Below are 25484 nucleotides of genomic sequence, written 5' to 3' on the forward strand. Positions count from 1 at the left end.
AGCTCTGCCCCGGTCATCTGTGGACACATGGGTGTGCAGACTGGCGAAAACTCCACGTGAACCTCTCTGACTGAGATTGGACAAGATGGTACCTTGCTGTTTTATTTCGGCTCACACTGTGAGCAAATGTCCTTCCTGGCCTCTTCAGTGTGTTTTGTTGGTGATGTCGGTATTTTAACTTATCCCCTCCCTGGAAGGGAGTGCTGCCTAGTTTCCCAGCTCGCGAAGGAAACATTGTATCCTGTGGTCTGTACAGGGTACAGTTTGCTGTGAGTACCCTGCTAATGAAATTATCCCTCCCTCTCCCCCTCTCTCTCCCCCCTCCCTCTCCCTCTCTCCTTTCCTTCCTCCTTCTCCCTCCCTCCCTCCCTCCCTCTGTCCATGGTTTCCTATATACCGGTTTTGAATTTGAACAGCCTGAAACTCACGATCCTCTCTACCTGGTTTGTCCCGGTTACACACATTCACCATCACATCTAATTTATAAGTTGCTGGGGATTGAACCCAGGACTTTTATGAATGGTGGGCAAGCAGTGTACCAACTGAGTTACGTCCTCAGTCCTCAATACTGTTGGGATTTGTTTGTTTGTTTAGTTTTGTTTGAGTCACCATGCAGTCCTTGCTGGCCTGAAACTCACTCTGTAGACCAGGCTAGCCTTGAACACAAAGATCGACCTGCCTTTGTCTCCCAAATGCTGAGATTAAAGACGTGTGCCATCATACCCAGCCCTCGGTGTTACATCTAAAACGTTATCTTTGAAGTAGGAGCCCACGTCAAATATGGCCGAACAGCACAGGAACCAACCTCTGTACTTCCTTCAGGAGCAATGGTTCACTGTTTCCTAAGTCCTTATTGACTTCGTAAGATGTGACCACCAGGAGTCATAACTACTGACTGTCTTTCTTACAAAGTCTACAAACAGACAGCAATAAACTTTCCTGAGAAGCATTTGTCTGTCCGATTGTTTCTTTGGCTGGCTGGTTGGTCCTGGGGATTGAGCCCAGGAAAAATAATCTTTCCTCGTGTCTATTCCTCTCCTCTTTACTTTTTCACTTGGGCACGCCCTCTGTTGAACTTAATTCTTCTTCTTTGTCAACATATGCACACATTGTAAAATCTGTATTTCCTCGTACTAATAATATCTTTGGGGTGTGGTTGGTTGTTTGTGTTGTTGTTTTGTTTTGTTTTTCCGAGACAGGATCTCTCTGTAGCCCTGGCTGTCCTGGAACTCCTTCCATAGAGCAGGCTGGCCTTGAACCCAGAGATCCACCTGCCTCTGCCTCCTGAGTGCTGGGCTTAAAAGCTGGCTGGGAATCTTTTCCATAATGTTGAATTTTATTTCGACAACGCTTCTATTATTTTTAATAGACAATTCATTATGGATAAAGGATCTAAGCAAAACTGTGCAAATTCCTTCCCAATGGCTTCAGAGGAAGATGCAGCCCATGGGCTGGAGAGACGGCTCAGTGGTTAAGAGCACTGACTGCTCTCCCAGAGGTCCTGAGTTCAAATCCCAGCAACCACATGGTGGCTCATGATTATCTGTAATGGGATCGGATGTCCTCTTCTGGTGTGTCTGAAGAGTACTTGTATATAATAAATAGATCTTAAAAAATAGATATAGCCCTCGCCCGCTAAGTCTACACATTCGTATTTACCCTCCACGGTGTCGAGATACAACAGGAAATACTCACTTTCTCTGTTAAAAGCGGGGCACTGTGCGTAAGTATACCCTTGTCTTCAAACTGGAAAGCACAGAAAAAGACATTACTATTTAAAGACCAAGTTGCGGAAAGAAGGACTATGTGTTAGCGCTAAACCAGAGCCAATGTGCCCAGATGGGGTCGGAGGGTTGCAGTTCCTGTAAGAAGAAAGCCTGTCGCCTGGGGAATGTCAAAACGCTTTTGAAAAGAAGCGCCAATCTGTTCAAAAGCCTCTTTGGGGCGAGTGGCTAATGTGCCTCTGTGTGGTGGGTGGCTAATGCAAATCCGAGTTCCACACTAAAGAGGCTTTAAAAAACAGAAATAACCTGGGTTCGGTCCCCAGCTCCAAAAAAAAAAAAAAAAAAAAAAAAACAGAAATAAATACCCAGAGCATAGAAACAGCTCATGGGCACCTTTCCAACAAGTCTTTGGTTTTGTTTTGTTTTGTTTTTTCAAAAAAAGATATTTCAATTAACATAAAATCAGCCATTAACCACGAGATAGGTGTCCACAGTGCTGTACAGTAAGCCATCCCCACCGAGCCAGGGCAACCTTCAGCCACTCTGGTCCTGCTCTGCTCAGCCTCTGACAACCAGTGTTCCAACAGGCAGCACTGACTGGATTTTAGTGAGTTAGTTACATACACAAATAAGTAAACAAACAAAAGGAAAGACGCTTGCTGTGGTGCACACCTCTAACCCCAGCACTCTGGAGGCAGAGGCAGGCGGATCTCTGCGAGTTCGAGGCCAGCCTGGTCTGCAGAGTGAGTTCCAGGACAGCCAGGGCTACTGGCTCTCAAAAACAAACAAACAAACAAACAAACAAACAAACACAAAACCCCAAACTAAAAATAGACAGACAAGACAGACAGACAAACAGACAGAATAAATAAAGGACATGAAATGGGAAGGAGGGATGCTGTAGGGGGGTAGATAAAGAAGTTGGGGGTTGGGGATTTAGCTCAGTGGTAGAGCGCTTGCCTAGCAAGCGCAAGGCCCTGGGTTCGGTCCCCAGCTCCGAAAAAAAAGAAAAAAAAAAAAAAAGAAGTTGGTGGTTCATGAAGGAAGTGGGAGGGAAGAGTTGGGGGTCCTTGAGGGGAGGAGGAGAGGAAGGTGGGGGTGCATGGTTTGCACGTATAAAATTGTCAAATAACAAATAAACTATTTTCTACTTTTAAAAAATTTCTTTCTGAAATTTGAAATAGAGTCCAAGCATCAAAAAAAACAAAAAACAAAAAACAAAAAAAACCCCACAAAACCAAAACAAACCCAACCCCACCTTTAGACCTACTAAATGTAGACAAATAAATATTTGCCTCATTGACTCAAAAAAAAAATTAAATGAGGCTTAATTATCTGCCTCTAATTCGATATGCTAATTTCCAATAAGACGAAGATAAATAGCATAATTCAATGAAAATGTTTAACTATATGCTCGTTGTGTCCTAAAGAGATACAATGTTACTCTACCACAGAAAGTCTGTATTCAGAAACTCAGTACAGGCTCTGCCCCCTTCTGCCTCGACTTACCCAGGAATAGTAGACGGCCTGCGTCTTGCTATTGCTCACCAGCTCTTTGTTGTTGACTGGGTTGAAGATGAGGTGTTCCTGAAGCATAAGGCGTGAAAGCGTATTTTAAAGACAAACAAACAAAAAACAAAAGAGCAAAGCAAAACTAAAAGCAAAAGAAAAAACAAAAAACAAGAAACAAACCAAACTAAACATAAACAAAAAACGAACCTGTTTCTCACCACTTCAGCAAAGGGTTACAATTAAATAATAATTTTTTTTTCTTTTTTTTTTTTCCGGGGCTGGGGACCGAACCCAGGGCCTTGCGCTCGCTAGGCAAGCGCTCTACCGCTGATTAACCCTAAATAATAATTTTAATTAAAGAAAAAAACAAAATCAAAACCAAGTAGGTCATATAAATAAAAAAATTAATAAAAAAGGGGCTGGAGAGATGGCTCAGCGGTTAAGAGCACCGACTGGTCTTCCAGAGGTCCTGAGTTCAAATCCCAGCAACCACATGGTGGCTCACAACCATCTGTAATGGGATCTGATGCCCTCTTCTGGTGTATCTGAAGACAGTGACAGTGTACTCATATAAATTAAAAAAAATTAATAAAAAAACAAGTAGGGATACATCCAAAACACAAAAGGCCTGGAACCTGGCAAACAAGAGAAGAGTGCTTAAATATTGGCTGTAAAGTAAACAGCGTGAGATGCGTCCGTGTTATGAGTTTTATTTATTATAATATTATGTATTCATTATTTTATTTCTTACAACTCATCATCTGTAACCAGCAAAGCAATAATAATAAACTATATTGGCTACTTAGTTCGTTATTCATTTTTATTCTCTTGGGCAATGAACCCAGATTGTCACAGGAGCTGAGCTCTGCCCTTGGACAACAGCCCTTACCCCATCACTAATCATTATCCCGAGGTCTTTCAGACAAAAGCCAATGAAGGCACATTTCTGAAGCTGACAGGGACACAAGAGATCTTGGAACCAATGAGGGGGCTTTGGAGGGGAAGTCTGACTCCTGCCAAGACAGTGAATGGCATGAGTGGGCTGTTGGCGCCCTTCCCAAAAACATCAACTCCCCAGAAGCTCAAGTGAGGGAAACGTTAAATGTAGAAACTAAACAACAACCAAGACAGAAACTCCTAGGGGCTGGGAGGTCTGCGCTGTGCAGAGAGTGGGACTACAGCCCGGGATGCCTGTGGCAAGAGGCCTAGCGCAAGATGAGGTGGAGGCAAACTCTTTCTGCCCGACTCCCAGTGCCCATTAACAGTGACTTAATAGGCCGTTAATATACCTGAAGTACCCCCAGTCAAAAGGGAGAAGTTTAGAAAAAAATCTGTGACCATACCACAGTGACCTGAGTGAAAGAAGCCGGGCGGGCAAGATGGCTGAGTGGGTAAAGATGGCTGATGCTCGCCGGTGCATGAGAGAACTGACTCCACAGATCTGCATTCTGCCTCCCACACGTGTGACCCCCCAACACACGTGCACACAATAACAATTAGTCTGAAATTAAATGTTAAAAAAAAAAGTAGCCAAAACTTCCCTGGGGTGAGGAGCTGTCTGAAAAAGAGAAAGAGAGACAGAGACAGGCAGACAGAGAGAGAAAGAGAGAGAGAGAGAGAGAGAGAGAGAGAGAGAGAGAGAGAGAGAGAGGAGAGAGAGAAGAGAGAGACAGAGAGACGGAAAGACGGAGAGACAGAGAGAGTCAAAATAAAGGAAAGGGGTGGTGAGGACTCTTGTAGAAGGTTTTAATTAGTTTCTGACATCACGTATTAGGTGTGTGAATGCAGGTCCTCTCATGCAGGTCAGAGGACAAGCTCTGAAGTAGCATTGCTCCCTCTGCTTCGAGCCCCAGGGGTCGGGACGCAGGCCATCAGGTTTGCGTGGTGACTCTTTTTACCTACTGAACTCTCTAGAAGTTTTATGTGACGAGGGCAAGAGCTATAGGAGCTCTTCAGAGACAAGTGCCGTGGGGATCTGTCCTGTACTGTAAGTTCAGGGTTAAGTTGGCAGAGTGGAGGGCTGCAGGCGATGTTAACAACGGAGGAGACCCGTGGGTCTAGTGAACTAGCTGTCCGTGGGGAGGTTAGAGAGAGAGAAAGAAACATGGTAGGGTCAGAGGCCTGGGAACAGGCTTGTGTCTGCCCCTGTGGCCCACCCCTGTCCTCTCAACCCATGAGCAATGGTGTCAGCCATCAGCCAGAGTAAACGGAAGGGCTCTGTGGAAATGTCTAGCCTGAGAGACCTCTGTTGTGGGACGTACCAAACGCTGTAGCTTACAGGCCACGTGTGGCTGGGGTGGGGAGGGGGACTTAAAACAAGGCTGGAAAAGCTAGAAATCAAACTTGTCATTTCATTTCATTGTGATCAATTTAAATGATCGGCCAAGTTGCGGGCCACAAAACTGAGCGGCCAGATCCAGCTGTGTTTTTATACAGTGGTCTTGAACAACCAGAAAAGGAGAATTTTAGGGACCCGATCCCATTTTTAAAAGCATCAGAAAGAAGAAGAAAATGCAGGGATAAATTTAACTCAGGAAGTGAAAAGATGTGTGCCCTCGAAATGTCAAAACACTGCTCAAAAAAGAACTGAAGATGGTATTAAAAAACGAAACAAAAAACATTAAGGCACCTGGTGCTCTGGAGTTGGAAAACAATATAATTAGAGATGACAAAAGTTCAGAAGGGGTCTACAGACTTAGCGTGTGTGCATGGGGGGAGGGGGGGGAGTCCTAAAGGCATTTTGCACAGCAAAGTTTGAAATACGAAAAAAAAAGCCTGACGCCAGTTGCGGTGGTGCACACCCGTGACCCCTGCACTCAGGAGGGAAAGGCTGAGTTCAAGGTCACCTGGCTATGTATCCAGGACCTGTCTCAGAAATGCCAAGTCTGGGACTCATGTCCTTGTTTTCCGTTGCTGTGCTAAAATACTGACCGAAAGCAACCGGGAGAGGAAAGGGCTTTGTTTGGCTTCCGGGGAACAACAGTCCCTTGTTACTGAAACACAGGAGGGACACAGGGCGAGAAACAGAGACCAGCGAGGAATGCTGTCCAGTGGTTTGTCCTTCACGGCTTGCTTATGCAGCCCGGGCACACCTGTCCAAGGATGGCATTGCCCACAGAGGACTCAGGCCTTCCATATTAACTAGCAATTAAAACAAAATAAAATAAAATAAAATAAACGCCTTGCATCCGAGGCTGAGGTGACAGAGATAATCCCTCCATGAGAGTCCTTGTTCCTAGGTATGTCTAGGTTTGAGTCAAGTTAGTGAGAGCTGGCCTGCACACCCTGGGAGGTGGCTCTGCGGTTAAAGGGGCTTGCTGCAGGCCTGAGGACAGGAGCTGGGATCTCCAGAACCTACGTAGACGTTGGATGAGCACTGTGGTCTTCCTATAATTCCAGACTCTAGAGGCAGAGATGGGAGAGCCCCAGATAAGACAGCTAATGAGACTATTCAATCAGTTGGCTCTGGGCTTGATTGAGAGACCTTGCCCCAGTGAGTAAGGAAGAAGATAATTCCAGACATAAACCTTTGAGGCTTCCACACATGCATGCCCAAATATGCACGCACGCACGCACGCACGTGTGCGAGCGCTGAGCCTAAATAGCTGCATACGTCTGGCTGTTGGATCAGTGCAAACTTTGTTAAGCAGAGGCCTTTACTTTTCTAAGTGATTGGCAGGATCATGGAGATGGGCATCCGAGTGCATCAGGACCTAGGTCCAACCGAGTCTAATTACCCAACCCTCTGAGTCACCGGCCCTGTGACTCGGTATCAGAGCGCCAGGCATAGACCAATCCTCTATCTACTTACTGTTTTTTTTTTTTTTTCTTTTTTCTTTTTTTCGGAGCTGGGGACCGAACCCAGGGCCTTGTGCTTGCTAGGCAAGCGCTCTACCACTGAGCTAAATCCCCAACCCCCTACTTACTGTTAAGAGTCTGAAAACCCAAGAAGCAGAGAGCAGTAACATGGGGCGCAGAGAGGCCTGATGTTAGCATTCGGGATGTCTTAGGCAAGCCTCCTCACAGAGGCTGACAATAACGTGTCCGTATACCTCACCAGCTCGCGGCAAGGTTAGAAGCAGCTGAAAGCACGCTCCCGGAATACGAAACGCTGCTGCTGGCAGGGTGACTTTGGAGAGATTACTTAATAATTAATAGCAGTGGTCCACAGATATTAATAACTCTACCCCTGCATGTTTGTGTGGATTATGGGAGCTAAGTAAAGAATTGAGTGGAATCTAGGACGGAGCAAGTGCGTCAAACACATTAGCTGCCATTAGGAAGGGTAAGATGAAAACTCTTCTGTACGACGGCAAAACCCCACCAGAACAGTGAACCCACGCGGGGCAGCCTCGGAGTGAGCACGGGTGGTGTTCACGGGCCCAAACACAGCTTACCTGGAAACCATACTCTTTGGGAAGCTCGAGCATGCATGTGGGCGTCTCCACTGCCAAAGTCCACTTCCAGATGCACACTTTCTGCAAGAAAGAACCCAAGAAGGGACATAAGAGGTCCCTGGGGTGCGGGAGAAGCCCGTGGAAACCCTGAGGCCTCGGGTAAGGAAGCGAAGGCCCAGAGTCAAGCCCTAAGCATGGGGCCCAACCCTACCCTGTGATGTCTGCTCATCCGAGAACACACTCGCCAGGCAGCCCTGTACAGAGGTGGCCGCCAAGACATCTGGCGTGTTGGCCAGCTCAAAGAGACCTACCCGAAGGACCCTTTACCTGGTTTTCAGCATCTGAGATGGTGGCCAGAAACTTGGAGTCACGGGTGATGGCTATTGACCTTATGCCATTACCTTCTGGACAGCTGTCAAATATGGTGTGCACAGGGATTCTGAAAAAATGGGACAGAGAGGGGCGGCCCTTGTGGGGGAAATACCTGGCTTCCCAGAGAGGCTGAACGCAGCCAGACCTTGCCAAAACATTACAAAGTACGATCTCTCTGTGCAAAGGAGATAAATATCTCACTGTAAATGACATAAATATCTCACTAACATTTGTATCCAAGTCACATACTCTTCTTAAACTATCTTATTTTAAAGGTACGTGTGCACAGATATGCATATGGGCGACCTTTGGAGACCGCAAGAGGGCACTGGGTCCCATGAAGCCAGAGTTACGAGCAGGTGGGCGGCCAGACATAGACACTCATAACTGAACTCAGCAAGAATAGCTAAGCCATCTCTCCAACTGCCGCAAACACACACACACACACACACACACACACACACACACACACACACACACCCGTACCCTTTTCTTAGACAGAGTCTTGCTCTGGTAGCCCAGGCTGGCCTCAACATTGGGATCTGCCTGAGTGCTGGGGTTACAGCTATGAGCTAGAAGGCATGGCTGAATCCATTCTTGTTCATCAATAACACATGAGCAAAACGTCATTATTATTCATTCTTCCACAAAGAGACGCTGTGACACATGCCACAGCACAGACACACCCTGAGAACGTGGCAGACACAAAAGCTCACATATGTGGGCCCACAGACCGCAAATGCACACTCTGTGAGCAGAGAACAGACTGGTGACGGGTCGAGGGCGGGGGGTGGGCGTTCAGGGGTGGGGGCGGGAGGAAGCGCTGCTCCCTGGGGATGATTAAACGGTTTTGGAACAAGGTAAAGGCAATGGTCATACGACACTGTATTAGTGCCAACCTTCGCACGTCCAGTTTTACGCCATTTTGCAAACTGTATCTCAATGACAGCGGGCGAGCCTAACTCGGAACGGGAGGATGGCTGCGCTGTGTACTCTCTTTGAGAGCACTCTGGTAGCTCCTTCGTTTGTCCCTGGGGCTGACTCTGTGCGGGGCACTTAGCCAGATGTGAAGGATACTGTGAGGTTGGAACCCACAGTGTCCTCTAAGGCCTGGTTATGAGCTGCTGATGGATTTGGGGGAAGCGATTGAATTCTGGAGGCTTTTAAGCTTACCGATGGATTAATTCCTGGATCCAGTCATAGCGTGACATCATAACTGGGTGGCGCTACAAACTAGAATGTGGGGGGATGAACGCCTCAGGGGTTAAAGCAGGAAGACCAGAGTTTGGATCCCCTGAACATGCATGTTAATGCTGGGTGGGTGTATCTGGACCCCTGTTAATCTCGTGCCTGGAAAGGAGACAGGGATCTCTAGAGCAGGCTGGCGAGCTAGACTAGTCACATTAGCAAACTCTGGGTTCAAATGACAGTCCCTGTTTCAGTGAATAAGGTAGCGGAGAGTAGAAGATGGCTTCCTGAAGTCACATACATGTGCACACATGTGCACATATACTCATACATGCACACACATATGTGGGTAGGGGACACTAGGAAGTGTAGCTTTGCTTAAGGAAAGAGTCTCTGGGGTCATGGTCCTGGAGAGATAGCTTGCCTCAGCCCCATCCTGTGAGCTTTCTGGCCTGTGTGAGGTGACTGCTTTGCTGAGGTGAGCCTACTCTGACTTCTGGCCACGATGCTCTGCCTCCCAAATCTGATGAGCCAAGTTTGATCGCAGGGACTCCTATGGTGGAGAGAGAGACCTGACTCCCACAATTGTCCTCTGACCTCAACACGTGACTCGTGTGGCACATATGTGCCTCCCCAGTAAGAGGATGCTATACAGATAAATGTTTTAAAAAGCAATTGTTCATAAAGAGGGGATTAAAACATTTTTCTTTCATTAATAAAGATTTATTTATTTTTTATAGATAAGTACACTGTCGCTGTCTTCAGACACACCAGTAGAGGGCATCAGACCCCATTACAGATGGTTGTGAGCCACCATGTGGTTGCTGGGATTTGAACCCACGGCCTCTGCAAGGGCAGTTAGTGCTCTTAACCACTGAGCCATCTCTCCAGCCCAATATTTTTCTTCAGTTATTTTTTTTTAATTTTTAATTTCTGCCTGCATGTATGTTTGTACATCACATGTGACCCTGACACCCTTTAGAGGCCAGAAGAGGGCACTGGATCCCCTGGAACTGTAATTATCGACAGTTCAAACAGCTTGAGTCACCATCAGGGTGTTGGGAATTGAACCTGAATCCTCAGGAAGAGCAGGGCTTGTAACCACTGAGCCATCCCTCCAGCCAACAATTAAACACATTTTCCAAAGAATAAGGTTTGATCTGAATAAGTGACCAAACCAGGTTAAAAAAAAATTCAAACGCAAAAAGGCAGACACTGGCTCCTCCTGCCTGCAGGAGTGCGCGATCTGTCAGACACCTAAAAGCCTGCAACAAGGGGGTTGGGGATTTGGCTCAGCGGTAGAGCGCTTGCCTAGCAAGCGCAAGGCCCTGGGTTCGGTCCCCATCTCCGAAAAAAAGAAAAAAAAAAAAAAAAAAGCCTGCAACAATTCCCAAGTATACATAATGGGTCTGGTTTGAAGGCTGGGTTTCCTGTTTTTACACTCACAAGCCTATTCTGTGTCAGTGCCGAGACTTCCCAACAGTGCAGCTCATTCAAAGCCTTGACACACACAGAATTCAACTAGATCACGTGCAAACACCACTGGGAGCCCTTGAATGCAGGGGACCGTAGGAGTTAGGTATGTGGGGTTGGGAGGTCACCGAGTCGGACTGGGAGCCGGGGTCAAGGGGCACCGAGACTGTGGTCTGTGTGGCGCCCCACATTTTCTTGCTATGGAGCCTGCCCCCATTACAGACTGTGAAAGGTCCTCTGTGTGTCAGAGCAGTGTCAGTTGGCTGGAGTAAGTCTGTTCCAGCTGAGGGACACTGGGTCTCTGTCACTTGAGAGGCTACTAGGGCTAACTAAAGTGCAGCCCCAAACCTTCACTTGCATGGGAGCCCTGCATCGCTGGGATGGCACAGACAAGTCCGTCAGGCCTGTAGGATTAACATGTGCACGATCCCAAAAAGCTTGCTTGTAATTGTAGGGCTAGATAAAGTTTAAAAGAATTTTACGTATCCGGGTCTCTGGCAGATTAGATTTGTGGTTCTAATTTAAAATGTGCGGCTGATTTAGACTTCCAATTTTCAATAGAAATCACTTTAGCTTTATAAACGGTGTTAAAAATACTTAAAGCTTAAGGTTTACCATATTTATGGATTCATTTATTGAATTTATGGGAATTACTAAGTATTGGTGAGAAATTTGTTTCTTAATTAGACCACACCCTCCCAAAAAAACTTAAACATAAAACTGGATATATTACATTTCTACCCCCAGGTTACAGTTTTTTTTTTAAAGGTTAATAGCCAGATTCGTGCAACCGTACATCAATCAAAGCCTCATCAAATGTGACTGCAGAAATATGCTACATTTGTAAAAAAGAAAAATTTATTTGAGACAGTGGCCTCCTAGACAGTCTAGGGTGACCTGGAATTCACTGTGAGGCCCAGACTAGCCTAACACTCGCGACCCTCCTGTCTCAGCCTTCAGCTGCTGAGGTCACTGATGTCTGCCACCACATCCAGCCAATCTTTCGCTCTCCTAGTGGCTGCCATAGTTGCGGGCCAGCGTGGAGTCTCGCACATGCGCAGTAAGTGCTCTATCATTGCACTCCATTGCTAGCGCTGAATAAGATATTTTTAAACTGAATAAAACGTTCAGGAAAATGGTTTGTTTTCTGTTTGTTTGTTTGTTTGTTTGTTTGTTTGTTTTGTCACTAAAACCAGAACAACCTCTGAATAGTATCTTATGGACCATAAGCTCTAAGGAGAGCTATCCTGAAGAGCATAGCAAGTACCAAGCCGGGCTACACAGCTACACTCTGTCGGGGAGCCCATGTCAAACAGAGCACCACTCTGTGCATCTTGGGTCTAGCCATGAAAGCAATTGTCCACAGAGGATTCCGAGAGGTGGCGTAGCTGAAGACCCCCCTTCTGGTGATAGACTTTTGTGCACGCCTTCTTCATGAGTCCCCCTCAGGGTCAAGTTAGATGTTCCATTCCTCTCTGGGGCTGAGATCCACTCTCTCTGTGTGCTGCCATCCCAGCGATGCAGGGCTGTCGAGCAAGTGAGGGTTTGGGGCTACATTCTAGTTAGCCGAAGCCTCTCAAATGACAGAGGCCCAGTGTCCTTCAGCTGAAACGGACTTATTCCGGCCAACTGACACTGCTGTGACACACAGAGGACCTTTCACAGTCTCTGGAGCGGGGACAGGCGGACTGCATGGCAAGAGAATGTGGGGCACCACACAGCCCACAGGGACCTCGGCATGAAAGTGGGGACAGTTCCCTTTCTGAGGAAAAATTCATCCTGGCTCTGGTGCAGCATTTGTTGTTCCCTGTAACCCGGGCTGATGGGTCAACAGCAGCCTCCAGAGGAGAGCTACATAGGCAGATTTATGCTTGGCAAATGTCTGAACCAAATAGCGCGCAGAAAAGCCACACGCTGAAGGCCCTCTGTGTGTGTTCAAATCAGTAACAGATGTTTTAGAAGGAAGTACACCAGACCTGATTATCACTGGGGAAAGCACTGTAACTGGCAGTGATGGCCCTGGCGGTGATGGCCGGTGGACGCAGGCTTCAATTTTCAGCTTCAATAATTCACTTAGTTTGTTTCATTAAAATTTTGACAAATGTCTTCAGCCACTGGTCATGTTTCATTCCTGTCGGGCTGATGGTCAATGGAATTTGAAAGAAAGCCCGGGGCTGGCAAGATGACACAGCGGTTGAAAGCACACGTTGCTCTTGGAGAGGACCTGGGTTTGGTTGCCAGCACCCACGTGGCAGCTCGCTACCGGCTGTAACTCCAGGGGATCTGGCGCCCTCTTCTGGTCGTCTCAGGTATTGCATGCATGTGGTGCCCAGACATACATTCGGACCAATCACCTATGCACACACACAGTAAGTCAATCAATCCATCCATCTATCCATCCATCAATCAATTAAATAAAACGCTAAAAAAGAGAGAAAACCCAACATTCACACTCACTACCTCAAAGGAGTAGTGAGTAATGATTCTTCTGGAATGTAAACTTGGTTCTGGATTCTTCTATACACAGTCAGTTGAATTCATAAACCAGCACAGAACAAACAAGCAAACAAACGAAACATTAAACAATGACGTACAGAGATGAGAAAAAAAAATTACCTGTTTACATACATACAAGAATACGTTACAGGGGCTAGAGGGATGGCTCAGTGGTTAAGAGCACTGACTGCTCTTCCAGAGGTCCTGAGTTCAAATCCCAGCAACCACATGGTGGCTCACAACCATCTGTAATGGGATCTGATGCCCTCTTCTGGTGTGTCTGAACACAGTGACAGTGAACTCACAGACATAAAACAAATAAATCCTTAAAAAAAAAACACATTACAGCATCTGCATATAAAGGATTACATTGGCCCATATAGGAAAAGTGATTTTTTTCCCCTGAGTCAGTTGAAAACCAAATCACAGTGTTATTTAATATGTAGACTGTATTACTATACATAACATAGTATGGTTTTTAAATTTTTTTTAAAGATTTATTTATTACACTGTAGCTGTCCTCAGATGTGCCAGAAGAGGGCATCAGATCTCATTACAGATGGTTGTGAGCCACCATGTGGTTGCTGGGATTTGAACTCAGGACCTTTGGAAGAGCAGTCGGGGCTCTTAACCGCCGAGCCATCTCTCCAGCCCCTGCTTTTCAAATTTTTAAAATATACTTTGAAATTAATTTTTACAAGGTATAACCAATGTTAAAATGAAGCTTCACAAAGCAACATGAATGAACAAAGCATAGTTTTTATCCATGTAATAGAACACTGTGCAGCCATAAAAAGACTAAAGTGGGAGCTGAAGAGGTGGCTCAGTGGTTAGAGCACCGGCTGCTCTTCCAAAGGGCCTGAGTTCAATTCCCAGCAACCATATGGTGGCTCACAACATTCTATAACTCCAATCCTAGGGATCCCATGCCCTGTTCTGAGTTCCCACTCACATAAAATAAAATTAAGTATTTAATTATTTATTTGTTTCTGTATGGTGTTTTGCCTGCATATATGTCTATGCATGACATGTATGCGGTGCCCCCAGAGGCCAGATGAGAGCATGAGATTCCCTGGGATTGGAATTATAGAAGGTCATGAGCTACCCCGTGGGTGGTGAGGATTGAACCTGAGTTCTCTAGAAGAGGGAGCCTGTGTTCTTTCCCACTGACCCATTGCTCAAGCCTCTAAATAAATCTTTTCAAAAACCAAAACAAGGCTAGCTGGGCAGTGGCAGTGCACACTTGTGACCCCAATACTCAAGGACAGGCTGGATTCTAGAGCAAACCCTGTCTCAAAACAACCCAAAATAATAAAAATAAATACGGCTCATGATAACGCTGTGCGAGTAGGTACCGCTTAACGCTCTCAGAACCCACATAGATGGGGAGAACTGAGCCCCATTAGTATCTACAAACCCCACACGTATGTTGTGGCATGTGCACACACATGCAAATAACTATATGTAAAAAGATTAAATAAAATTGTTAACACGGTGATTTTTTTAAGTTGTCTTTTTTATTTTATTTTTTTAAACATTTATTTATTTATTTATTTATTTATTTATTTATTTATATAGCTTTCTGCCTACATGTATGCCTGCAGGCCAGAAGAGGGCACCAGACCTGATTATAGATGGTTGTGAGCCACCATGTTGTTGCTGGGATTTGAACTCAGGACCTCTGGAAGAGCAGTCAGTGCTCTAACCACTGAGCCATCTCTCCAGCCCCACGTTGTCTTTTTTTAAAACCAGAGTAAAAATTAGAATCATGTGGGGTTTGTATTCTCAGCCCCTGGGAGTCAGCAGGAGGCAGATCTCTGTCAGTTCGGGTCCAGTCTGGTCTACAGGGTGAGACCCTCAGAAAAAAATAATGAGGTCATTCCAACGGGTGATTAGTCAAAGGATGAAGCTGAGGAGTCGCCTGGGGGCTGGCGGGAGCAGTCGGACATGTGGGGGCAGCAGAGGCCATGAACACAGAAGTGAGGGAGATGCCACAGGACTTCTCGCCATCTTAGCAGGAGGTGCCTGGGAATACTGCAGCTTCCCCGCTCGGAGGAAGTGTGGGCAGGGTTGTGGTGTACCCGTCTCTTGAGGGGAAATGCTGTCTCTTGTCCAGAGAACAACATGGCAGCCTACGGCCACTGTCGCTATATATGGGATGCCCAGGGAATGGGAAACTGAGCAGAGACTACAGAGAGCAATGTTGGGAGGCGCAGTTAATATAACTCACATTCTCATAATAACTGAATGTTATTAAGAGTCAGGTCAGGCGAGGACCGGGGAAAGGGTTAACAGGACCTACGGGGGTCACTGCTCGGCTAATGGACAGCAGTCCTGCGTGCCCCACTCCGGGATATTAAACAGAAGTCCCGTTTAACAGACTTATTCATCGTGACTCAATAGTTAACCTCCATCCCCAAGACCTGGGCCTTCCGTCCTGTCAGATTCTAGAGCCCCTCTCTGCTTCTATGTCTGATCCAGGTTCCACTGACCCTCACAGCAGTCCCCAGAGGTGGCAATAATGGGTTGAATAGGATCCCCAAATTCATGTCTACTCAAAACCTAAAAAGGTAATGTTATTTAAAAAATAGTCTTTGAAGGGGTTGGGGATTTAGCTCAATGGTAGAGCGCTTGCCTAGGAAGCGCAAGGCCCTGGGTTCGGTCCCCAGCTCCAAAAAAAAGAACCAAAAAAAAAAAAAAAAAAAAAAAAAGACAAAAAAATAGTCTTTGGGGAAGGCGAGAGGGCTCAGTGAGTAGAGGTGCTGCCACCAAGCCTGACTACCTGAGCTTGATGCTGGATAGACGAAGAGAACATTCTCTGCAAGGTATCCTCTAACCTTCACATGCAGGCATGGTGCAGCACACAGGCAGACACTCACACACATACACATGCTCACATACACATGCTCACACACACACACACACACACACACACACACACTCGCATAAACCCTTCACATATGCTCACATACACACATATACGCACACTCACCTACACTCATACACACACACACACACACACACACACACACAAATTAGTTGGTTAACTATATAACTGTGCGCACACACAGGCAGAGCGACGGGATTCCGGTGGACTATGAAAGGGGCATTGGTTACAGGGGGAGGCTGCAGGGGACCCTGTCTCAAAAGAAAAGGGGACTTCAGTGAACACCTGATGCAAAACTCAGGTTCCTGTTGTGACACATTTGATGTCCAGCATGTGCTCCAGACTTCGGTGAGCTGGGTTACTGTGTCAGTCCCTCAGTCCACTCTGGGTCACCAACAAACCAGGTTTCTCGGCAACAACATTATTTAGCCCTTTCTTGGCCACAGCAGTGGATCCTCTACAGAAATCGCAGTGAGAAGGGTTCGCACACACGGCGCCCACCTACCCCGTGAAGGCGTCCCATATAATTATGAGGCAGTCTGGTCCTTCGTCGGCTGTGGCAATCCATCGCCTGTCTTCGCTGACGCAGAAGCACGAGATGATGTTAGGGTGGCCCTGTGGAAGTGAAGAGCACCTGCTTAGGACGGATAAAGATGGGGACCTCCGCAAGGGCTGGGTCCACACATCCCTGAGCTCCTTCTAAGGCCTGCCTGTCTGGAAAGCGGCTTCCACAGGCCCACACAGAGGTTCTTCATCTCCTGTTGGGGTGGGAGGGTTGGGCCGTGGTTTCCCAAGCTTTCTCTTCCTCCGCAAACCTGAAGCAGCCATGGTCCTCACTAGAGAAGGAGGTAAGTACCCGACCCAAACCTCTGGCCTCAAGCTTTCTCTTCCTCTGCAAACCTGAAGCAGCCATGGTCCTCACTAGAGAAGGAGGTAAGTACCCGACCCAAACCTCTGGCCTCCCTGCTGACCTTGTCCTCTGCAAACACTGGTCGCCTTCGCTGAACAGTTCTGCGGCTCAGTGGTCTCTGACCCAGGCATTTCTTCAAACAACAGAGGAATCTTCCAGAAACATACTCAGATGAGCGCGTTCTCGTAGGACATACTGCACATTTTTCCTTCTCTCCCTCCGTAGTAACCCGCAGCCATCTTACTCTTTCCTGGCCTCTCCTCTGGCCCTCACACACAAGGTTTCTGTCTGGAAGGTTCTTCCTAAGACTGTCCTGTTGACTAATTTTCTCATTTTTCAGGTCTCAGCGGAAATTAGGTCGTTTTCTGCCCCTGCTCAGCCGATCTCTCGCAGCGACGTCCTTAGCGTAACTTCCCTTCACCTTCCAGCCCCTTCTCTGCTCATCTCTTAAGCTCCCTCCCTCTGTGCCTCTTTATATCACGGTCTGGGAATCCCGTGAGGATGGGGCTAGATTAACGTTCACCGCCAGACCGACCCGAAACCAGCAGTGGCTGGGATGCAGTTCTGAACAGATGGCCGAGGTCAGTCCTCGTTGTGAACTGGCATGGCTGGGCTCTTGTGGGTTCCGCTGCAGCCATCTGAATTGTGTGCCTGCCCGCCCCCCTGCAAGCTTCCTCTGCAGTTCCTGTAACTTCCATACATAAAATAAATAAAATCTTTAAAAAAAAAATTAGTGGGGGCTGGAGAGATGGCTCAGCGGTTAAGAGCACTGAAAGCTCTTCCGGAGGACCTGAGTTCAAATCCCAGCAACCACATGGTGGCTCACAACCATCTGTAATGGATCTGATGCCCTCTTCTGGTGTGTCTGAAGTTACTTATATGCATAGAATAAATAAAAAATAAATAAATAAAAAATAAATAAATAAAAAATAAATCTTTAAAAAAAATTTGTATCAACTACTGTTTCCCAATGGGTATTGATTAGACTCATAGAAGACATGCTTCTTCTATTTTTTTACTTATTACATTCATTTGTGTATCTCCCCCCTCTCTTTCTGTGTGTGATTATGTGCGTGCGTGCCCGTGTGCGTGCGTGAGTGTGTGCATGTGAAGATAGAGTCATGGGCAATACACACACTAGCCACTCCCCTGCCACAGTGCATGGTGTAGGTCAGAGGACCACCTCCAGGAATTCCTTCTTTTCTTCCACAACATGGGTCCTGGGGACTCAAACCCAGGTTGCTGAGCTTGGTGTTTGCAGGCTGGGCCACCTCACTGCTCCTAACCTGTGACTCCAAAGGGAGAATTTGCTGGAAAAAGAAGCACCAGCCAGTACGACAGTGAGGCCCAGAAGCCAACCTGGGATCCAAGGCAAAGTCTACACGCAAGTTACAGGTGTCTTTTTCCAGCCCGGCACGGTGGCACGTTGCCTGCCCCACCACCTCAGAGGCTGAAGCCAAAAGTTTGAGGGCCCAGGGCTAGTCTGAGTTCCGTATCTTAGTCCCTGTCTCAAACAAACAAAGCAAACAAAGTCATGCTTTGCTCACCGGGAGACAAGACCTGCTTACCTGGAGATGGTACTGGCTGTTCTTGAAGACGTTGTAGATGACGGCGGTGTGGCCGCAGACGTAGAGAAGGATTCTCCTGTCTTCCCGCATGTAGTACACAGGGAGAGAACTGTTCCAGCCAAAGGACCAAGTCAAGGACTGCAGGATAAAGACAGACACAGGGAGCCAGCGTCTTGCTGAGGCCAGAGCTGTGACTCCTGCGAGCCCCACCCTGCCTGCCCCCAGAGGAGAACCATTCTGACAGTCTGGGGTGGGGGTGGGGGTGGGAGAGAGCCCCTTCCGTTTCAAACAGGGTCGCATGTCACCCAGGTTGGCTGTAAACTCGCTACATAGCTAAAGGGTGGCTTTTCACTCCCAATCCTTCTGACTGCCCCACTTTTTCTATAAAAAAAGGTTAAAAATTAAAAATGGAGAGAGAAACTGGACATGGAGGGGCTAGGGAGGGACGGAGGGTCTTTTGCATCATAAAACACCTTTTCTGTTCTCTCACTTCCCAGGCCTGAAGCCCCACTCGGTGCTAAGGTAGTGTGAGCACCTGACCTGATAAACCAGTTACTTCCTGAATACTCCGGACGGAGAATGTTTGACAAACTCACTAAGCAGGCTTATGGGAAAGGCAAGCATTTGGCCCCGAATGATTGATTCTAACTCTTTGTTTGTAATTTTGTTCCTGCAGCTGCCTTCCCCCCAGGTTTCTCTACATTAGAGTGCTTGCCTATCATGAGCAAGGCCCTGGGTTCGATACCAGCGTCGCAGACAGACACTAAGTAAGTCTACCCTTCAAGGAGCAATGCTAGAATAAAAATTTTATGGAGTGAGAAAGTAAGACATCTTGGAAGGCAAAGTTACCTCGACACTGAGAATGATCACTGGCTGCCAGGGTTCTAGAGCAGGAAGCCGAGTAGACAAGAGGTGCCCGGGGTCGGGGGGAGGGGCGTTTAGGCAGAATCTCTTCTGGGACTGAAATGGTGACGAGCTTTGTACTCGGCACAGCCCACGGAATGTTCACCACACCTGGTCTGTTCATAGTAGCATTAACTTTGACACGTCAGTGCTGGTGAACTGTGTGGTAAAAACTACCCTGTGCAAGCCGGTGATGAAAGGGGAGTCTGGAGGGGGCGGCCCCAAGGGGTTTGTGGGAACTCCGGTGTGCTGTGCGCTCAAATTTTCGGTGAGCCTGACGCTGCTCTCTCTCACACACAAAAACCAATCAGTTAAAAGCAGCATCGAAAGTGGTGGCAGTTGAATGATAAAACTTCTCTGGATAACGAGTTAAACTAGAATAGAGCGCCAAGCTGTCTTTTTTCCCTTGGAACGGTACTTAGGAAGGTGGATGGGAACACTGTGTATTTCTTCCCAAGACAGACACAGCAGGTAAATAGGTAACTGTATGGTGACCCCCCCCCTCTCTCTCCCTCTCCCTCTCCCCCTTTCTCCGTCCCCTCCTCCTTTCCCCCATCTCCTCCCCCTCTCACACTTTCCCTCTCCCCCTCTCCCCCTCTCTGGCTCTCTCATGCAACCTTCCTGTTTCCATCAGCCTGCACTACAGAATTTATGTTTCCGTTTAGATCTCAGGCTGCGTGGGCAGGAATAGTGGGACTGTGGAGTCGTGGTTGTCTCAGGCTGCACCTTCTAGGAACAGAATTACTTAGTGTTTGGCTTGGTTCTAACGAGCCGATTTATGCAAATGAAACGGTTCCTTTGGAGACTTGCTATCCCTGAAAGGATCACCATGCTCATCTTAAATTTCATTTTGCCATTTTAAAATTAGCCACGGGGGAAAAAAAAATCAGCCACGGGGGAGGGAAGACGCCGGTCAGGCGTGGCAGGGTGCACGCCTGCCAATGCTAGCAATTGAGAGGCGGCTGGGGGCAAGTGGATAAGCCTTGGCTACACAGTACATTTCTTTTTTTTAAAAATGTATTTATTTATTATATATGAATTATATGTTGTATATTTATTATATATCAATTATATATTGTATATTTATTATGTATGAATTATATATCGTATATTTATTATGTATGAATTATATATCGTATATTTATTATGTATGAATTATATATTGTATATTTATTATATATGAATTATATATTGTATATTATACTGTAGCTGTCTCCAGATACACCAGAAGAGGGCATCAGATCCCATTACAGATGGTTGTGAGCCACCATTTGCTGGGATTTGAACTCAGGACCTCTGGAAGAGCAGTCAGTGCTCTTAACCATTGAGCCATCTTCAGCCCCTACACAGCACATTTGAAACCAGCCTGGGCTATCTGAGAACCAGTTTGGGGGGTTGCTTTGCCTTGAAATTAAAAAAAGGAGCCATCAAGATGGCTCCTACAAACATATCGTGCAAATACACACAATCACAAATCAATTAAAAAAAGAAAAAGATGGGCTGGCAAGATGGCGCAGCAATAAAAGTGCTTGCCACCAAGCCTGGTGACGTGCGTGCCATCGCCAGGATCCACAGGGTGGAAGGAGTTGTCCTCTGGCTTGCATACATGTACTATAACACACACGTGTACGTACACACACTCACACTCACTGATTTTATAAATTTATTTAGATTGATTTTACAAGTATGAATATATTCACTGCATCTATGCTGTGAGCAGCATGCAGTCCTGGTGCCTACAGAGGCCAGAGGAGGTCATTGGATCCCTAGGACTAGAGTCAGAGATGGGTATAAGACACCACATGGTCTTCTGGGAATGAAACCTGGGTCCTCTGTAAGAGGAACAAGTGCTCTAAGCTGCTGGGCCTTCTTTCTAGTCCCTTAATACTTTTTATTTATTTATTTATTTTTTTGGTTCTTTTTTTCGGAGCTGGGGACCGAACCCAGGGCCTTGCGCTTCCTAGGTAAGCGCTCTACCACTGAGCTAAATCCCCAGCCCCTTATTTTTTATTTTTTAAAAGGAAACGAGTATCGTATTCTTCAAGATTAACACGGGGCTGCCTTCATATGCTGGGACTACTCTGGGATCATGTTCACGGTTTCTGATGACAAAGGGTTAATCTCATATCTCACAGCCTTCCTAACATTCTCTGCAGATGGACATGGGGTATAAGTTACCTCGTGCGTTGATATTTTTCTAAAACGCTGTGATATAAAGATGAGTCCTGGGTTTGCCATCATCCTCACAAGCTCTTACTTCCTGTTTCTGACAGGGGCAGACTCCACGGTGAAACCTGCTCACCATTGGTGCTGCGAGTTCCCTAAGACTGCTGGAGTAAGACCTCGGACCCAAAGGGAGGGGAGGATGAGAGTCTGGGTGCAGGAGGGACTCAGAGCACATCCACCCGCCAGAGCACTTTAGCGAGAGGGAGGGAGGAGTCCGCAGTACCAAAGGTGGCCACTAGGTGGCACCTAATTAGTCCTGAGACAGTGAATTGTTGATATAGAGAGAGCTTCTAGCACCTACCTATTCAGCCTTTTCCATTTCACAGAAATCATAGATTTATAGATAGATAGATAGATAGATAGATAGATAGATAGATAGATAGATAGATAGATAGATAGATAGATAGTAGATAGATAGTAGGTAGGTAGGTAGGTAGATAGATAGATAGATAGATAGATAGATAGATAGATAGATAGATGGCAGGATAGAGCTGACTGATTAGGACCTGAGCTCAGATCCCCAGAACCCATTTAAAATTTAGGTATTGCTGGACCAGGTGGCATGTGCACACGCGCGCGCACACACACACACACACACACACACACACACACACCTTTAGTCCTAGTATCTGGGAGACAGAGGCACACAGGTCTCTGTGAGTTCAAGACCAGCCTGGTCTACGGGGCGAATTCAAGCTGGGCCAGGGTTAAACAGTGAAACCCTGTTTGGAAAAAAAGAAAAAGAAAAAAATACCTAGACAGACATGGTAGCCTTACTTTTTTTTTTTTTTTTTTTTTTTTTTTTGGTTCTTTTTTTCGGAGCTGGGGACCGAACCCAGGGCCTTGCGCTTCCTAGGTAAGCGCTCTACCACTGAGCTAAATCCCCAGCCCCGGTAGCCTTACTTTTAACACCCATGTGGTGGCTTGAAAAAGAATGGCTCCCATAAGTTCATATATTTCCTTGCTTAGTCCATAGTTGACAGACTGTTTAGGGAAGGATTAGTGGGCGTGGCCTCCTTGGAGGCAGTGTGTCACTGAGCGTGAGCGTCGAGGTTTCAAGTCTCTCTCTCTCTCTCTCTCTCTCTCTCTCTCTCTCTCTCTCTCTCTCTCTCTCTCCTCCTGCAGACAGATAAGGATGAAGTAACCCTCTGAAACTGTAAGCGAGCCCCCAACAAGATTCTTTGGTCATCATGGCGTCTCTTTATGGCAACTGAACCCTGACTAAGACAACCCGGCAAAGGTGTGGAGGCGGGGGATCCCAGTGGTTTGCTGGCCAGCCGGTGCTTCGAGCTAAGGGAGCGACACTGTCTCAACAAAAGCAAAGTGCATCATGGGTAAAACTGGCTCAGAGGGGCAAGATCTTGCTGCCTTGCCCGAGAACACCTGGTCAGCAAAGGGGAAACTGACTTCTCAAAGTTGTCCTGATTATCGCACTAGAGCTCGGGCATGACCCTAGCCAGCAAAGGCGCCACGCATTTTTAACATAAAACTAATGTGATGGTGAGTGACGGAAGTCACTGAATGTTGGCAAAGTCGTACAGGCCCGTATAACTTTTCAAGTATTCAGGGGGTTTCGTTAAGAGGGTTGTGACTTCCCCGATGGCCTGGGCTATATAGCAAATCTTCTCAAAACAAAACGGGGTGGGGGGGACCCAAAACCTACTGTGAGCTGTGTTCAAAGGCTCACTCTGTGTTAAGACTAAGCTCTTTCTGTAGACTCGATCTTCCAAAGACATGAGTCCACAAGAAGAGAGAGTGTGAGGTAGGGGTGGGAGCGGGGGATGAGGGCTGGGAAAGAACCAAAAAGCGAATCACAAGGAACTGGTCTGGAAAGCAGCAGATGGGGAAGGAGTCAAGGGGGGGAGGGGCCTCTTCTTCCTTCTCTGGGTAAATGACAATGTTTTTTGTGCCTCACAGATGGTGCCTCCTGAGGGGGTGGGACCTGTCAGGAGCAGCAAGGGCGAATTTCCAGGGACAGCCAGAGCTTTGTCACTTTCTTTCTTTTTAGAGATTTACTTATATTTATTTATTTATTTATTTAGGCTCTTTTTTTCGGAGCTGGGGACCGAACCCAGGGCCTTGCACTTCCTAGGCAAGTGCTCTACCACTGAGCTAAATCCCCAACCCCTTACTTATTTTTATGTATATGAGTCACTGTCTTCAGACACACCTGAGGAGGGCATCAGATCCCATTACAGATGGTTGTGAGCCGCCATGTGGTTGCTGGGATTTGAACTCAGGACCTCTGGGAGAGCAGTCGGTGCTCTTAACCACTGAGCCATCTCTCCAGCCTCATTTCTGACTGGGGGTTTGGGAAGTTCTTAAAGCTCTCCTCCTAGCACTGGCAAATAGTTGGGGGGGAGGTGGAAGTGAAGGAGGAAGAGGAAAAAGAACCGAGGGTAGGAAAGGAAGAGAAAGGGACTTGGAGTCTCCCTTGTGGAAATAACCCTAATGCTATAGTCAAGCTATGCAGGGCATTTCCGCCCTGCCGAGCCGGCCATTGAACCCAGATGTCACCATCAAGTTCCAGGTCTAACACATGGGGGTGCCACTCTCCCTGACCCCTGACCCCACCCCCCCGGCTGCCCCCCAGCTCTTGACAGAACTTTATAAAGACTTAGTTTGTCTGAAAAGTATTAGTTTGAAAACATGCACCCCTAGTTCGTTTTTAGGGTTTTTTTGTTTGTTTTTGTTTTTTTTTTTTTATAAGGATAGGCTTGAGAGAAGTGAGTTGCTGGTAAATCCCAGTGCTGAAGAGACAGTGACAGTGGATCTTGGGGACTGGAGGTGGGTGTCACTGGTCAGGCAGCCTAGGCTATTTGACAATGTAAATTCCAAGCCAATAGAAAACCCTATCCCAAAAAGCTGGGTGGTGTTGGCACATGCCTTTAATCCCAGAGGCAGAGGCAAGTGGATCTCTGAGTTCGAGGCCAGCCTGGTCAGCAGAGTGAGTTCCAGGAGAGCCAGGACTACACAGAGAAAGCCTGTCTAGAAAAACAAAAAAAAAAAACCAATAGAGTAATAATAACAAAGATGAACAGAGGACAAAGGAAGACACCCAAGGCTCTTTTCCGGCCCTCACATGAACATGGACACACACACACACCCGTGCACACACTGGAACCTCCTGGACACACACAGATGCCTTATCTCATAGGAATGTCACACCACTACACTCACCAAAGGGTACATCTTGGAGTCGTCCTCCTTCTGGAACAGTGTGTCCTCTGTGGAGGTGGACACCAGTGACTCCTTGGCACCCAGGTCTTTGGACTGGAATAATTTTTGTCTTTCTTCCATGGGGAAGAATGGTTTCCCGAATCTTGCTTCCTCCTTTTCTTGGTCTGAAATGCCTTCTGACTCCTGGCCAATTTCCTCCTGAGACCCGACGACAGCTTCTTCCAAGGAGTCCATTTTCATACTGACATCTTGGTAAATCTCGCTTACTTCAGGACTTTGGGAGTGCAAGGATGACTTGCTGCTTTCTGGGGTTCCGGCCTTTAAAGGGAAACACGGTTCTGACCCTGCGTGTCATACCCAAGGCTACAGACATGCTGCCATCCCCTGCCTCTGTTCACGCCCGGTCAGTCGGTCGCAGGCTAATGGGTGATTCGAAAGGGAGGCTGGGACACTGTATACTAAAGAAATGAATCACGGCTGTGTGTTAGAAGGTTAATTCTTCACCTTCTCACAGGCCCACACAGCCAAGGCCACACAGTAGGCCCACTGGGAGTCTTGTCCTTGGACCAGGGCTGAGTTCTCTCTTGGGGGGAACAGGCTGTGAGAAAACCACACTACTGTTACACCACAGGAACTCGATCCCAAGAC

General features: G+C 47.0%; 1 protein-coding gene across 4 annotated transcripts in view; it reads right to left on the reverse strand.

The window, feature by feature from the left end:
- The window catches only part of Cfap251 (cilia and flagella associated protein 251), a 72851-nt gene that overhangs the window by 44699 nt on the left and 2668 nt on the right, over positions 1-25484 (reverse strand). For 2 of the 4 annotated variants that reach the window (NM_001431746.1, XM_087578458.1), the window contains 7 exon segments: positions 1696-1746; positions 3234-3311; positions 7634-7714; positions 7961-8072; positions 16555-16664; positions 18528-18665; positions 24837-25154. In NM_001431746.1, coding sequence (NP_001418675.1) covers positions 1696-1746; positions 3234-3311; positions 7634-7714; positions 7961-8072; positions 16555-16664; positions 18528-18665; positions 24837-25154 — 888 coding nt within the window. 4 annotated transcript variants of the gene reach the window in all.

The sequence above is a fragment of the Rattus norvegicus genome, chromosome 12 (genome assembly GCF_021556685.1).
Source record: "Rattus norvegicus strain SHRSP/BbbUtx chromosome 12, alternate assembly SHRSP_T2T, whole genome shotgun sequence".
Classification (NCBI taxonomy): domain Eukaryota; kingdom Metazoa; phylum Chordata; class Mammalia; order Rodentia; family Muridae; genus Rattus; species Rattus norvegicus.